At 38.6% G+C, this 16,320-nt stretch overlaps 1 protein-coding gene and 1 non-coding gene across 22 annotated transcripts in view; both read right to left on the reverse strand.

The window, feature by feature from the left end:
• LOC123638275 (putative ankyrin repeat domain-containing protein 19) overlaps positions 1–16,320 on the reverse strand; it is a 77,340-nt gene that overhangs the window by 23,067 nt on the left and 37,953 nt on the right. For 20 of the 21 annotated variants that reach the window (XM_045551775.1, XM_045551785.1, XM_045551787.1 and 17 more), the window contains 6 exons: positions 16,038–16,152; positions 15,707–15,880; positions 11,844–11,950; positions 10,521–10,646; positions 7,625–7,701; positions 2,366–2,399 (listed from right to left, as the gene is read on the reverse strand). In XM_045551775.1, coding sequence (XP_045407731.1) covers positions 2,366–2,399; positions 7,625–7,701; positions 10,521–10,646; positions 11,844–11,950; positions 15,707–15,880; positions 16,038–16,152 — 633 coding nt within the window. The remainder of the gene's footprint in view (positions 1–2,365; positions 2,400–7,624; positions 7,702–10,520; positions 10,647–11,843; positions 11,951–15,706; positions 15,881–16,037; positions 16,153–16,320) is intronic. The other variant, XM_045551789.1, reaches the window with a different exon arrangement.
• Positions 8,813–8,919, reverse strand: LOC123639005. Its single transcript, XR_006735575.1, has one exon. It is a non-coding gene; the product is annotated as a U6 spliceosomal RNA (small nuclear RNA).

Here is a 16,320-nt window from a genome sequence, read left to right on the forward strand (position 1 = left end):
CAAGATTGGCAGTCTTGGACTCTCACCATGGAAATCCTTTCTGAAGGCCCCATTGCTTCCCTCTACCCACAAACAGCACAAGGAGTGCCCCAAAACATCTGAAATGCCTGGAAGTTAAATGCACAAAAGTCAAAAAACAAATGCATACACACTGATAATCGATAAAGGGGGAAAAAAAAAACACCAGTAAATGCATATGTTGTTATTAGAAATACTCTTCCCAGAAACAATAAAAAATTAAAAATTATAAAATCCAATAGTTTCCCCGATATAGGTCCTGTCTTATTCAGGTCCACATAAACTAGCAAGCCCTTAAAAACCTTCACAGGCACTCAGATACCCAAGAAGAGAGACTCCTGGAAAAACAGAATCCTGGAAGTTGTACTTCTATTTCCCATAGTATTATCTAAACATCTTCCTTCTTATGGGCTCCCACTTCCAGGTCCCTCCCTCTTCTGCAGGGCTCCATGGCAGTCTCCAACCTCTAAATATTCAGCCTAAGAAAGCACAGATTCCTGAAAGGATGGGCCCAAGTGACCAAGAGCAGGAGATCTCTATTTCCCTGCTCCTAGAAAACAAGTGAAAGGGACGCTCAGTCACACTCTCCTAGCAGAGACATGCTACAAACTACCCAACTGAAGCTCCATGAGTGATCTCCCAGCCATTCCCACCCCTGCCTTCCCTACATGTACATGGGAAGGACATCAGTGAATTGGGAAAAGAGGTGGCGGAGACACCGGACCTGGGACACACATCTGTCTTTCAGGAACCTCCAGACCCTAGGAATCCAGGGGCTCTCAGCCAGTCCTCTGTAACTTGAGGTGGAAGCAGATGATACCACATTCTGATCTGCTCTACAGATTCTTTCAAAATTCTTCAAACATCTTTCAATAGCAACCTCCAAATCTGTCAGTTCCTCCAATTAAACAAAAAAAACAGCAAGCTCTTCAGGACTCCCTCTGAGTCCTCTATTTTAAGATACTCTTCTAGATAACTCCCGACACCCTGTGTCCTTCATTCCTATGATTCATCTTTATCAAACTTCTCAGATACTCCAATATTCTGATTTCTTTTCTAAAACACTTATTCCTATACAACCCAGTGTTGTTTCTCTTCAAGCTTGGTGTTCCCCTGCTAATTCCATTCATATCCACTAACACTGAGTTCATCAGCTAATTCCATTCTTATGCTTTTCCGTTGGCCTCACTAGACCCACACCCACTGTCTATTATTAAAACACTCACCTACAGGATGATAAACAAGGAAGAGTACTGGGCTTTCAATTAAGAAACCTGAGTTCACATCTCATTTCTAACACTCACTATCTCCAAATGAGTCACTTTAATCTCTTTGACTTTCAGGTTCTCCACCTGAGCAATTACTAGGGCAGGATGTTAAGCACAGGTGGAATTCCTAGAGAATACTTTGCTTGGTCTCTAAGATTGCTTAAAATCCTGAAATTCTGTGTGCTTTGGATTTCCTCTATAGGAAAATGTGGAAGACTTAGCTGGCAGAATGGAAAGAAAAAAAACACAACAAAAGAAATACCAAAAAAGGCAGAGAAGAAAGAAAACAGAATCAAGACAAGATTAGAGAAAAGTCACAGAAGAAGAAAACAGATGCTAGGAAAAAAGAAAAATCTTCATGAACTAGGCATGTGCAGTAGCTGAGGATAGTCTTACTGTCTACTTACTGGGAAGTCAGTAAGTAGAAAGATCAATCAGAAAAATCCTCTAAATAGATGCTAACTGTAATTAACAAAACATGGCATACATGTAGATATCCTTCACTTACAGGAAATTAACTCCTTCTAGGACTTGCTTGGTCTTGCTCATGTTAAACCTATGGTCCTGTGGCCACGGCAAAGTGAGATCTGCCCTCAAACTTTTGATGGTGAAAACAATGACCACTGCAATTGTTGAACATATCAGGACAAGCTGTTGACTAACCAGGCTTCTAAGGAACACTTTTGAGGAGAGTAAACGTATAACTAAATCTGACTTTCTGCATCGATCTCAGTTGGACCTGTACCTGGATCCCAGTGCTGCACAGTTCTCTATCATATCCTCAGGGGAAGAAGTAGGGATTTGGGAGCCAGGCAGGTTTATTGTCAAATCATGGGTCAGCTACTTGTTCACTATGGGATCATGGGACAATTAGTCAACTTCAGAACCACAGTAGCCTAATTCCTAAACAGGAATAGCACAAGTACTTTGCAAGTATTTGTGGAGATTATACGAGATGATCAATGTTAAGTACATGATATGGCATCTAGCTCATAGTAGAACACTCATCAAATATTAGTTTCTTTGCTTTGTATTCCCTTAGTGAACACATAATTTTTTAAAAATATGTAAAATCCTACCTGAACATGGGGTCTTCAGTAATCTCATCCACTACTAAAGAAAAAAGTAAAATATATTTTAAATCAACCATATAAAATTATGGAATATTAAAAGCCTACAATAGCATGCTGGCCTATAATCCCAAGGTAATTAGGAGGCTGAGGTGAGCGTATTGCTTGAGGCTGACACTTTAACCCTGCAGTGCGCTATGATCACATAAAATCATTGGATATGCTATAATACTGTACTGTTGATCACAAGCTCCTCTTATTCGTTTCTAAGATTTCTGTTCATTTCTTCTGAAACTAAAAACACTGTTCACCTACTAAAGGAGGCTCTTGAAAGAACAAGTCAAAAAGTGCATACAGTTGCATCCGAAGCATAGGAAGAGTTATACACTGCTCCAAGACAGATGGCTGTGACCATTAAGGACCACTAGGACCTCTAAGTTATTTCGAGGGTAATGTGGGTTTATCATACAGACAGATAGATAGATAGATACAGATACAGATATAGATAGATGGTTAAAAGTGTTGTGATCCAAGCCACCAAGTATTCTAGTTAAATCACAGATTACCAACTTCTGAACAAACATAATACCAGAAAAGCATTTCACATGAAAACTATGCCAGATAGAACACATAGTATTTGACAACCCAGAAGACACCTAAAATCTTGGCAGCCCATCATCAGTGACACTGTCATTGTGGTACAGACATTTGCCATTAGAATCTAAGAGAATACCAGATACACTTTAGGACAAGTAGCCAACTGTCTTCAAAGGAAATAATAAACACTTGTAAGACATACATATGTTAGTAATGTGTCCTCACACTATTTTCTCGTTGGAGATGAAATTAAAAAGAAAGCAGGAAAAGCAGAGATATCAGAAGAAGGCAAATGGAAAGAGAACTGCACTAATGAAGACATTCAGGTACTGACTTTTCTACTGAAGTCACCAGAATTCCCCAAGTACTGAGAACCAGTATATTCAGCATATCCCCTTATAGTTTCCTCCATATATTCTTTCAGTTTTCTGCAGTAAAGTATTTAAACGATGTCAGTTTCTCCAACTTGCAGGTCTGTAATCCATTGCTGACCAAAATTTGAAACCCAGTCCAAAAATGGCTGTGTTATGATTCCACATCAGAGGGAGGGTATGTGTGTTCCACAGTGGCTTCCAGTGTTGCTGCCAGGTTTTGTTTCAGAATGCGTGCACAAGAGCTCATCAAGGCCGTGAGTATAAAGCAAGCATTTCCACAACAAGCAGATAAGAGAGACAACACTTCCCCTTACAGGTGATCTTCAGGTTTTAACAATTTTGGAGTAATATTGGCACATTGGACTCACCCGTCTAGACAATTTTCCTGACCCTATGTGGATACCTGCTGCAGTTACAAAACTTTTAGGTAGCATCTTAAAGATGTGTCCTTCCACATCTGGACACCACAAGTACAAGTCACATACAAAGTAGACCTTACAATTTTAAAATTGTTGTTTTGAAAAGGGAACCACCACAGATGAGAAAGTTCAATCCACCTCACTTTAGTAGTCTTACTTGTCAGAATTTATAGTCTCCTACTTGAAATTCTCATGTTTTAAAAAATCTTTACAACATAACTTGCTCTGATTCCTCTCCGACATTTCTCTACCCACTGCTCAGTCTTCTTTGCTGACTCCTTTTCCTTTGGGAAACGTGGATGCGCCAAGGGTTTTGGCACTGGCCGCCTTCTCATTCTACATCTTCCCTATCAAGGAGAAGCTCATTCAGATCTATGACTTTGGTAATTACAGTAACAGTATTCCAAGTCTGTGACTCCAACCTCAGGGTTCCATCTCCTGGTAGAAATGCCTATCATCCAATTACCAACTGAAAATATCCCACATGAATATCCCGTTAAACTCAACATGGATAGAAAAAAGTTAATCTTCCCTGTTGATCTGCTGCTCTTCTCTATACACCTGACAGTTTGCTACTCTTTCTTCGTGTCCAATTTAAACGTGACTGCATAACCTGGAAACCTGTGAGTCAGACAGCTGAGATTTCTCTCTGCCCTTAAATTTGAACATTCAATAACCACTAAATCATATGAACTGTCTTTCTCTTCCAACTCCTCTTTACATGTCTACCACCAAGGTTTTATTTCAAGATTCAGCATGGACTCTTAATTTCTGGCTCTCACAGGGGGAAAAGCCCACCAACTATTACCATTACTTCTTAAATTTAAAAAAAAAAAATAAGTAAAAAAAGGAAAAGGCAAGAAAAAGAACAACGTCTTAAAATGAATAAACTGACCTTCCTAACCATTTCCTTCACTGTGGATGGGTAACCACTAGATTGCTACTAATCCAAGCTTTGTGTGACAAGGAAACTACAGCTTTGACTATTGTAAAAGCTTCCTTCTCTTGTCCTCCAGTCTCATTAGATGGTAACCTTCCATCTACCTTCTACATGGGGGGTCAGCAAACTACAGGCCACAGGCCACATCTGCCCTGCCACACGGTTATTTAAACCAAGTTTCACTGGAGCACAGTCATGTCTATTTGCTTACCTCTTATCTATGACTGCTTTCATACTACAATGGCAGGGTTGAATAGACATGACCGAGACCACCTGGCCTAAAAGGTATACTACCTCAACCCTTTACAGAAAAAGCTTGACCATCCCTGCTTTACACCACAACCACAATGCCCTCATACTCAATTCTAATCCTGTGACCCCCAGGAAAATGGAACTGCTGGAAAACCTTGCAAATCTGACCCATGAGTCTCAGCTTTTGCACTTGCTGTTCTTGGACCTCATGTGCAATCCTGCTAGGTGTTCCTTCTGCCAAGCACCATCTTTCTGCCTCTTTACCTGGCAAACTTCTACTCACTCTGCCTTGCTTACCTTAAATCCTAGTCAATGTCTAAAGAATTAATTCTGCATGATACACTTAAAGTGTCTAGCACACATTTAACACGATAAGTACAAGGTAAATAATGATTACATTAATAAGCTCCCAGAGGGCATCTGGCACCCAGTAACCACTGAATAAAGTAGTAAATAATATAAGTAACAATAAAAATAAGTTCCTGCCTGTATTTGTAAAATGTACGTGTTTAGTTATATCGGAACAATACTTATCACCCAAAAGACATTTGATAGCTGTTTGTGAGGTGGGCAAGTGAATACGATGAATAAAAATGGTTTGACAATTCCGTTGAAGAAACACAGAAGTTAAACAGGAACAGGTCTAGCTTATCACAAGCACCTCAAAGACAAAAACTATGCCTACTCGACCTTTGTCTCCTACTACTTACAATACCTAAATTATGGAATTTCTTTGATGAACATATACTACATTAAAGGTGCCGTCATATACTTCAGATTGTACAAGGATGTAGGTGTCCCACCTAGGTAGCACAGTAGCATTTTTGTTATTGTGAAATACTTCTCTACTTTTATTATTATTGGTTTAGCCCACGGTTGGGCTACTGGAATATTTTTTATGAAAATCATTTGGCTAAGGGACACAAAGTCACTGTTATCATGACAATTATCCAGCAGATAGGAGAACACATCTCGTTCTAGTGAAGTAAATATATATCATTTGGTTTTAACCTATGGGGAATGAATTCAATAATAGTGAGACCTTGTTGGTATACGGATTTCTAACATAATCTGTACTTCTCAACAAAGAGTTACTTTTCTGACATCTTCATTCAATAGGTATCTTTATAAAATAATCCACTGGCTTGGTATGGTGGCCCATGATGCTTGTAATCCTAGCAGTATAGGAGGCTGAGGCAGGAGGATCCTTGAGGGCAAGAGTTCTAGGCCAGTCTGAGCAAGAGTCAGACCCCATCTCTACTAAAAATAGAAAAAATTAGCCAGCAAACTAAAAATAGAATGAAAAAAGTAGTTGGGTGCGGTGGCAAGCACCTGTAGTCCCAGCTACTCAGGAGGCTGAGGCAGGAAGATTGCTTGAGGCCAGGAGTTTGAGATTGCTGTGAGCTAGGCTGATGCCATGGCACTCTAGCCTGGGAAACAAAGTGAGTCTCTCTCTCTCTCTCTCTCAAAAAAAGAAAGAAACCATCTCTGCCAAAAAATTTAAAAATAAGCTGGGCTTGGTGGCATGCACCTGTAGTTCCAGCTACTCGGGAGGCTGAGGCAGGAGGATCATTTGAGCCCTGGAGTCTGAGGTTACAGTGAGCTATGATGATCCTACTGCACTGACTGCACTCTAGGCCCTGCACTCTAGCCTGGGCAACAGAGTGAGTGAGACCTTGTCTCCAAAAATAAGTAAATACAATAATATTCTCCTATTAGTATTGCTGCACACTGGCCACAATTTGCAGTTAATATTGTCATTTGTTTATGCTATCAGAAAGGTATTTTTGAGTTCTCGGTTTTAAAAATAGTTACTTTTCTGTGACACAAATCACTATGTAATACAAATACATAGTCTCCCTTTGACAACAGGTGTTTGAACTGCAGGGGTCCACTTAGATGCAGATTTTCTTCTGCTCTGTCACCCAGACACAGCTGGACCAACCTCTCCTATTCCTCCTCCTCTTTATCAGCCTAGTCAATGTGAAGATAAAGAGGATAAAGACCTTTATGATGATCCACTTCCAGTTCATGAATAGGAAATGTAGTTTTTCTTCCTTATGATTTTCTTCATAACAGTTGCTTTTCACTAGCTTACCTAATTGTGAGAATACAATATATAACACATATGACATACAACCTATGTGTTAATTGACTATTTATGTTATCACAAGGCTTCCAGTCCACCGTAGGCTGTAAGTAAAGTTTTGCAAAGTAAAATGTTATACACAGACTTTCAAATGAAAGGGGATTGACGTCCCTAACCCTCCCATGGTTCAAGGTCAACTGTAACTACTATTCACTAAATGCAAACCATTTATTATGAAAATTAAATAGAAGATGCGTTTTTATACCAAGCGCAATTCATTATAATGTGACTGGAAACGGAATATACTAACTTAAAAATCTTCTTTCTTATTTAGCCAAAAATATCAAACAGGATTTTAGGGACCAAAATTAAATAAATGATTTTTTTCCAGACAATATTGTTTGAGATAATAAGTGACGTATGCCTAACTTAAAGTAACTCCGCATTCTAGACTACTAAAAAATATTCAAGAAGAAATATGCATGCAGTTTACACATTGACCTTTTAAACTCCTCCTTTATACTCAAAACTTCACTATTCCTACTTATGTATCTATTGTACGCCCACCAAAGAGGCAGTCACTGTCAGAAGGCTTACCTGGATTGCTAATTTGAGAAGGATTTTCCAGAATCTTTTCTTCTTTATCTTGTGAAATTTGTTGGGGAATTCTATTTCTAAAAATGTAATAAATAAAATTACTATTTTAATACTGACATGAAAATCATTTACCAAATAAATTAAATTCTGAAGAGTATTTCAGACAATATCAGAGCTATTATAATAACAGATCTTTAATTATCCCATATACCTCAAGTTTGTAAGCTCAACAAACTTCTTATTAAGCTTCTAGTTAAAGAAGAAAAGTAAGGTGAAGTACTCATGGAGTATAGAGCAGTGAATTAACCAGAGGTCCCTTGACATGATGCAACGTGTCCTGAACTCAGAAGAAGTCCTAGCTCTCTGTAAGCAACAGCTATTTGTTCTTGGACAAGTTGCTTCTCTCAGGCTTACTGCCTTCTAAAAATAAGGATTTTACTGCCTTAGTTCACTGGGCTCTAAAACAACATTTAATGAGAGAACATTTTTACAAGGCTCAGAAAGATAGGGAATCAATGGAATAATTTGTCCTTGAACTTTATGGCTGAAATGATTTTGGAATCCCAAACAAAACACAATTGTATTTTTCCATAGGTACTAATACTCAAATGATACAGTTTTCAAAAATGTTACTAAGTCCCACCCTTGTTTATTCCTTGTTCTACTGTTTGTGGCTTGTAATTCAGGGAATCTCACCTGTTTCATAATTTTAACAAAATTTATTATAAATATTACTTCAGTAAATGGGATAACATAATTGTCCACTGTTACTGAGCTACTTAATCACAGCAAGGGCAGAAAATTAATGGATGTCATAACCTAACTTGGACTACTACTGTTCCTCCTCTACCTGCTCAAACTCTGAATCAGCAGATCTTTGCTAGAATGATGCTTAATCTCCATGCCCGTCTCCAACTGACATGGAAGGCAAAACCCTATTTTTATTTAAGTTGAACAAAGGCAATGCAAGTTGACATTTTCTCATTTCTAAGTACTAACAACATATTTGCACACAACATTCCACACTACTGAGCTCCATTGACATTTCATAGATCATATTACGGGACTATTTCTGTACTGAAAGTCCCAACACAATTTTAATATTGGGTGTCACCTGTTTTTGCCTTGACACACACTGTTACCTTGGAGCTAGTCAGCAAATGGGCAAATGATGTTTCAGGGACTGCATAAAACACGGAACGCTTCACCGATGTTCATGTCTCCCTTGGGCAGGGACCATGCTAATCTTCTCTGCAGGGTTCCAATTTTAGTGTATATGCTGCCGGAGCAAACACAAAGCCCTACTTTTCTTTGTGGATACTGATGACTCATGGATGAAGCTTGGCTCTGTTAAATTCAACTATTCTACTTTAGATTCAGAGAATTCTGTTGAATGGCTTTCTTGCTAGGAAGAATCTGAAAATAATTTTAGAACATGACACACACACGCAAGTGGCTTGGGAGGTTTTCATTGCTAACAGTAAACAGGTCACTTGCCAGGCCAACTGTGAGTTGGTGACCACTACTCTGGGGAAGGACAATATGGGAACTTCTACTACCTAAGAAAAGGTGCTACAATGGGATAGAAAGGGCCCTCAGGATACAGATGTGGTAGCAAAGAAGTAAGGAAATTCTCATCGCTTCCTGTAACATTCTTTGAACCTCTCTGACACTTTAGAACAGTCCCAACTACTACTTGCTGTAGAAAAGACAGACAAAGGCCTCAAAGGGTAACCGACCATTACCTTTGAGACCTTGCTCAAAGGTCTAGGCTAAGTCTAGGCTAACATGAGTACTCCACAGACAGTTCTGAGTGTGAGGGAAAGGTCAACTTGCTCACTATGTGTGTGGCTAAAGCTATGAGGCCCGACTGCCAGAGCAGAGTACTGGTGTTTTGGGAATGATGGCTGAGCAATTAAGCATTTGAATGTTATCTAAAAAAAAGTAGCTTTGAAATCTAAGTACGTATCACCATGAAGACTGCGGGATCTGGGTCAGTGAGGGCACCCTGGTAGCAAAGGGCAATCCTTCCCAGACTGCAGGACCAGTCTCAATAGCAACAAGGCAGCACCAGAACCGACAGAATGATTGAAAGGTCCTTTAATTCCCTTCCCTTTTTTAGATTTTACCAAATTTTTTAGAGACATGGTCTCACTCTGTCACCCAAGCTGGGATGCAGTGGCACAATCATAGCTTACTGGTGCTTCAAACGCCTGGGATTAAGTGATCCTCCTGCCTCAGCCCCTTGACTACCTAGGAATACAGGCAGGCACCACCACCCAATGGCTACTTTTTCTTTTTTTAAGAGATGGGGTCTACCTATGCCGCCCAGGCTGTTCTTGAACACCTAGCCTCAAGTAGTCATCCTGCCTAACCCTCCCAAAGTGCTGGGATTATAGGCGTGAGCCTTCACACCTAGTTTTCCCCTCCTTCTAACGTGTAATTAGAACTGTCTTCCTTTTACTTAGGGAACCCCTTCGTTTCTTGAAAAATTCAAGCAGGAGGGTAGAGGACATAATGCCCAAAGGATAGTAGAAGATTTTCCTCTAAAATAGCCATTTCAAGACCCAAATAACAAATTAGCAATATCAAACATGTGCAATGATTTTTCTCCCCAGGAATACAGGTTACACATGGAGTGGAAAGTACAACATTGGGATCCCTAAGGATAAAGGTCTTAAAAGTCATGGGAAAAATAATCCTGGACCCATTGGTCCTTCTAACTAGTTAGTCTTTTGTTTGAATTCTGGCTGATGAAGTGGACTAACTCTCTGCCATTCCAAAACTACCTGAACCAGATTATGAAATCTCACTCACCTTATGTATAAGATATAATACTTCTAATTATGTTAAACCTCCATTTAGTGTTAACTAGTCTTTTCATGTAAACACTTACCTATTAAAACCACTAGCAAGAGTGTCATTGTCTAGATTCTGTCCTAAGGCCATCCTATCAACATGGTCCTGAAGAAGACTGAGTACACGTGATGACTGAGACTCTTTCGCCAGCATGAAAGCATTTCTAAAATAACAGAGAGATAACTTCAACCTTCGGAGCTTTAGTAAAGTTACATCAAAGGCTAGGTTGTTAGGCTTTACCCATTTAATACCTTGACTGTTAGTACAGAATTAACCATTTACATGTACTAACAAACTTAAGCGTCTTGGGTACTCAAGCGTTCATCTTTGTAAATTAGCACCAAGGCTAAAACGAAGGGACAAAAAGGAAGCCTCTTGTCTGATGCACAGGGATATGACAGTAGAAGTTGCTAATTCTTTGCTGAGATCACTTCTCTAAAGTAGGCATAAAATTAAATGAGGAATTCTCTATGTCTCCCTCAGTCTGATATAATATATTGTATTATGCACAACCACCCTGAAAGGATATATTATTATTATTATTTTCACATCAGAAACCATATATGGTGATAAGTCATGTTCCCAAGATCATAAGCCTAGCGAATGAGGAAGCCAGGAATTAAACTGTCTGTATGACTCTAAAGCCTCTCTCTTTTCTCTTTGTCACCCACATATGGTTTGCCTTCATTAAAAGAAAAGTTTGTCCAATTTAAGCTTTCTTCCCTCTGCCCATAACAATTAAAAAGAAAAGCATCAAAGTACCACTAGAAATGAAAAAGAAAAACACTTGATGAACCCATACTATCTGGTAACAGCAATCAAGTCTTTTAGGGATTAACCTAACATCAATATTCTTCAAAGAAAGCAACTTAAAGCAGAGTCATCCAAACGACAAAAATGACTTTCAACTCCAATTTATGTTTCCTATAGAGCATTTTAAAAGAGGTATATAAGAAGCAGGGTTTAAAAAATGCTATAAAAGCATTAAGAAATTCAGTATTAAAGCAGAAAATGAACTAAAAGTTAAACTCCACTCTTCAGAAGACTAAAAACTAACAGGAACCCCCTTTGGCTAATATAATGTCACATCACTAAAAACATCAGATTATAAATAATAAACATCACTCACTATTATAAAAGCAAAGGAATCCTACTATATACTGTTCTTTATGTTGCCTGGTCCAAATAATTCCTTTTATACCTAACGGATCATTTGTATTGATGCTTCTCACTATATCCCAATAATTATAAGTTAATCTTCTCCTTAAGGTAATACTTCTGACATCAGTGACTATTAAACGCTCTAGAATAATACTCAGGTTTATTGGAAAAAAAAAAAAAAAAGAACTGACCACTGTACCTTTTCAACTTATCAACTGCATTTATGTTTGCTCCAAATGCTAGTAAAAACTTCACCATTTCCTCTTCTTTTCGACTTACAGCAAGTAAAAGTGGTGTGAGGTGACTCTGTAACATACCAAGAACACTTCATCATTCACAAAATTACGTATTTCTCAACTGAATTACAAATCTTATATAAGATCCTATGAACCTAAACATATAGTAGAGAAAGGAAACCCAAGGTATTCCTTTCCTGCTCACCCCTGTGTGCCTTCCGAATATGCTGCTCCCTCCCTTGGAAACACCCCTCCTCTGCCTCTCCACATTAACTCCCGCCATCTGCACAGTCACTGCAAACATTCATGGGCTGCAAGGATCTTTGCTTCTGTCACAGCATTTATCACAGTACACTGGCATTATTTTATTGTTTCCCATCTACACCAAGAGCTTCTTGAGGGCAGGGGCTGTATCTTTTACCTCCACATCCCCAAACCCTAAGACACAGTAGTAAGTGCTTTAAGTATTTTTATTGAATTAAGGATCTAAATTGTTATCTCCACAACAGTGTTTCTTAAACAACATTCCAAAGAATATCTACTTTACCAGAAGTTAAGGACTATACTCCAACAGAAAGATTCCATGGCCATCCATCTACTTTAGAGAAATATTAACAAAACTGTGCATTATATGACCAGTACCAAAGAAATCTCTTGAACTTTGCCTAATCCCTATTTGGCAATAATTTTCTGTGGAACATTAACATGTGAGGAATTAGACCTTCAGGGATACACTTTTGACAGCTTTCCAATAAAGGTGGAGGTTTCCTCCAGGTGACACAAACTCGCTTGATTCTCCTCCCTCAATGGTGTGAGGAACCCAGGTGCCAACAGCAGGCACTCCTGCTCCAAATGGATCACTAAAGAAACAGGCTCTGAATTAAAAGAGATAGGCTTCAAAGCAGCTTGGATTCCTTACTATTAAATGGTGCATGTGGCTTCTCCTATGACAAGATGATTCCTTTTTAATAATATCTTAGTTCAGTCTGAAATTTTCTTCTCAACCATGATGACAATCTGGGACCGTAATGCATATCTACTTTATTTTAATCTATTTTTATTGTGGTTTCCATTTTAATTGCTACATACAATGATGTTTTATCTTAGGAAAAATGTAAGTCACAAATAAAAATACAATGGCTTATCAATAAAAGTTCTAATACTGATCTATATGGATTATTTCTATCATAATGCAAGCCCCTAAGTCACTTGCATTGTCAAAGGACAATGCTCAGGAGAAAGATATAACTGGGTCTGCAACATGATAACCTATCCAGCTATGACCACAATTAACCTCAAAAGGCTTAGAGGCATTCTAATGGGAGGCTGAATATTTATGATATACATAAAGAAAATAGTTTTTTAAGAAAACTTCTAAATTCTAACATTCAACCCCATTACTAAAGGACTAATATATAATATACACTATGTAGTGTGAACAAGTATAAACTCTCACGAAAACCTTCAAATCTTTATCAAAATGTACTATAAAACAGGAGTTCTAGCCTCAAATACTTACAGAGGCAAAGTAGGTGACCTGGAAAACAGAAGTCCCTGGGGGGCACAGGAGCAAACTGGAGAACATACACCTCCTGTAAAGGGGCAACCTCTGTACAGTTACCAAATGGGAATATGGGCTCCAGGGGCACCAGATTTCCTTCGTTAAGAATAGCCTGAAATCCAGGTTTCTGCAAGTCTCCTAACTTTCACATGTTGACTCAATTTATGGAGGCAAACTCAACCTACCTACAGGCTGCATTTAGACTACAGCCCTTGTGTTTTGAACATTTGCTATGGACATTTCCAAATGGTTGTACATAAAGCAAGTACTTATAGGTAAAGGCTTTCCTTTCTTTATCATCATAGGTTTTGCCAAAACATCAGGCCCAACATGTAATAAAAATTGCTACTATGGCTCATAATACTCACTTGAAGAATTTTTCAAACACCTATTCATTTACAATCTATTGATACTTGATTGTCCCAGATTGTTAACCAAATGGTTACTCAGTTCTTAGGACTGCTGAAACCAAATTGTTAAACGAATTCCTATCTGTATTCTTATGAACTTCATAGTTTTCAGTCTTTAAAACTGCCATCCTGATTATACTCAAGCTCTATGAACACAACAGACATACTGACATAATCCGTAATACAATCTAACCATCTGGACACTAGCAAAGAGACACGAACACCGGTAAGAGTCCACCTCTACTTACTGAAAGGCTCCCCATAAGCAAATTTCTAAAGACCCTCTGAATGGCAGTGAATGATTGGCAGTTAGAAGCAAAAGGCTGTTATTCTGGATGTTGATAGATATTACCAATAATATTCCTTTTAATTTTACAACCACAGAGGTAGAGACAGACAGACAAATGTCAGGCTAATATTATTGGAAAGGAGAGATTGGAAGGACATAGCACTTACCAAACTCCAAATTTTCCAGAGATAATTCTTAAGTTTTGAAATATGGAAATTTATACTTTATATTTATCTATCCAGTGTTTCAAACCAAAAGTGTGTCAGAATCTTCAGGTAAAAAAAAAAATCTTTTTCTTAGAGAGAGGGTCTCACTATGTTGCCTGTGCTGAACTCGAACTCCTGCACTCATGTGATCCTCCCACCTCAGCCTCACAGACACGTGCCACTGTGCCCAGCTGTGAGGAAATATTTTTAAAAATACATGTCCAGGCCTTATTAGATTTACTAAAGCAAAATCTTCAGGGGAGACCTTATAGATTTTTAAAAAATTTCCAAACATCACAGTGATGTACAGTTCTAGCTGAGAACCAGTGCAGCAGGTAATCACTTTGGTGTTATTTCTCAGTCAAATGGCCAATTCCAATTATCACTGGGGACTTGGCCAAAAACAGGAAAGAGCAGGAGACTGCATTTAATTTTCCTGCATACGGGTAGAGTAGGGACTAAAATACTCAAAATGCAACTGGACTGTGCTAGTTATAAGCTCCTTATCTCCCACCTCCCCATCAAGGCATTCCAGTAGACTCTTGTCTAAGTGGCTGTTTCTGCAAGAATAGGATAATGACTCAGTTAATAATTCATTCTTCCCTCTTCTGAAGGCTTCCCCCCTGCATCAACACCTATTTACTGCCAATCTGGCTTCCCCAGCGACCTCCCGAAACTCATCTCTAGGCAAGTTTACAACTCACTAATTCTCTTTCCCAAAAAGAGAATTTAGTCTCAAAACTGAACATCACTTGCTCTAAACATAGAAACTGGAAACACACACACACACACACACACACACACACACCCCTCTTCTTGGTATTTCCCCTCAATCACCTAATTTCCAGACTAGCCTGTATATGACTGGTCTCCTTTTCCCTTTCCATTTGTCCCTCTTAAATCTTGCCACTGAGAGATAAATCACTTTTACACAAATCGCTTTTTTAAGGAACTTGTCAGTAGCAGCAAGACTTCCGTTTATTGTAAAATCAGTTAGTTTTGTTTGAGTTTTAAGATAAAGCCTATTGCCAGGGCAAATTTCACCTTCCTGCCTTGTTTTACACTAACCAGAAAAAACCCTTGGGTTCAAAAAAACTCTTGAATAAACAAGTTTTACCTTTAACAAATTCAGTGTTGTCACACACACTGACCATAAGTGCATAAAGGAAAATCATACCAGCTAATGCTTCTTTAAAAGAATCAATATTTCAAGCAAAACCTTAGACAATTAAGTTATTTTAAAATATATTCATTCAGGGAATGCTTGAGGTCTCAAATATGGAAAACTGACAGTTACAAGTGTCAATGTTAAAACAAATGCATTTCAAATATTTTGAAAATAAAGTTGATTGATCTATACCTTGTTTCGGCGATCAATAAATGCACCAGATGAGAGCAGTTGTTTTGCTATTGATACATTCTGCTGAGAAACAGCATAGTGAAGAGCAGTGTTGCCATAGGCATCCTGACGATCTACCTCAGCCAGAGCCTTCAGCAGTATGGTTACACACTCCTCCTCCTGGCACTGGACGGCCTGTCAGTATTAGAACAAGAAATAGAGAGAAAATTCTAGTAATTCAACATAAACTCTCAACAGATCACTGATTCATACTTAAGGGAGATGCATTCAGTTTTATTCTATGTATTTAAGTCAAATCCATTACATGCTGAAATAGCCGGCTGCTCTATACCTTCATCAGAGCTGTCCTCTTTTTGTTGTCAGACAAGTTAAGTTTGCACTTTCTCTTGATGAGGAGTCTCACCACTTCTGCCCGGCCCGTGGCACAGGCCAAATGTAGAGCAGTCCTATGAAAGTGAGAGGACGTTTTAGAAAATTGTAGTGTATTATCTCAAAACATACAATGGTTCACATAATTGTAAACAATAAATAGCATGTGATTCCTTGGCCTTCAAAACAAATATCTGATGTTCTTGTGAAGAAAGTATAATACTTTTTAGCTCTTACTACTCACT

Source organism: Lemur catta, chromosome 5 (genome assembly GCF_020740605.2).
Source record: "Lemur catta isolate mLemCat1 chromosome 5, mLemCat1.pri, whole genome shotgun sequence".
Taxonomy (NCBI): Eukaryota; Metazoa; Chordata; class Mammalia; order Primates; family Lemuridae; genus Lemur; species Lemur catta.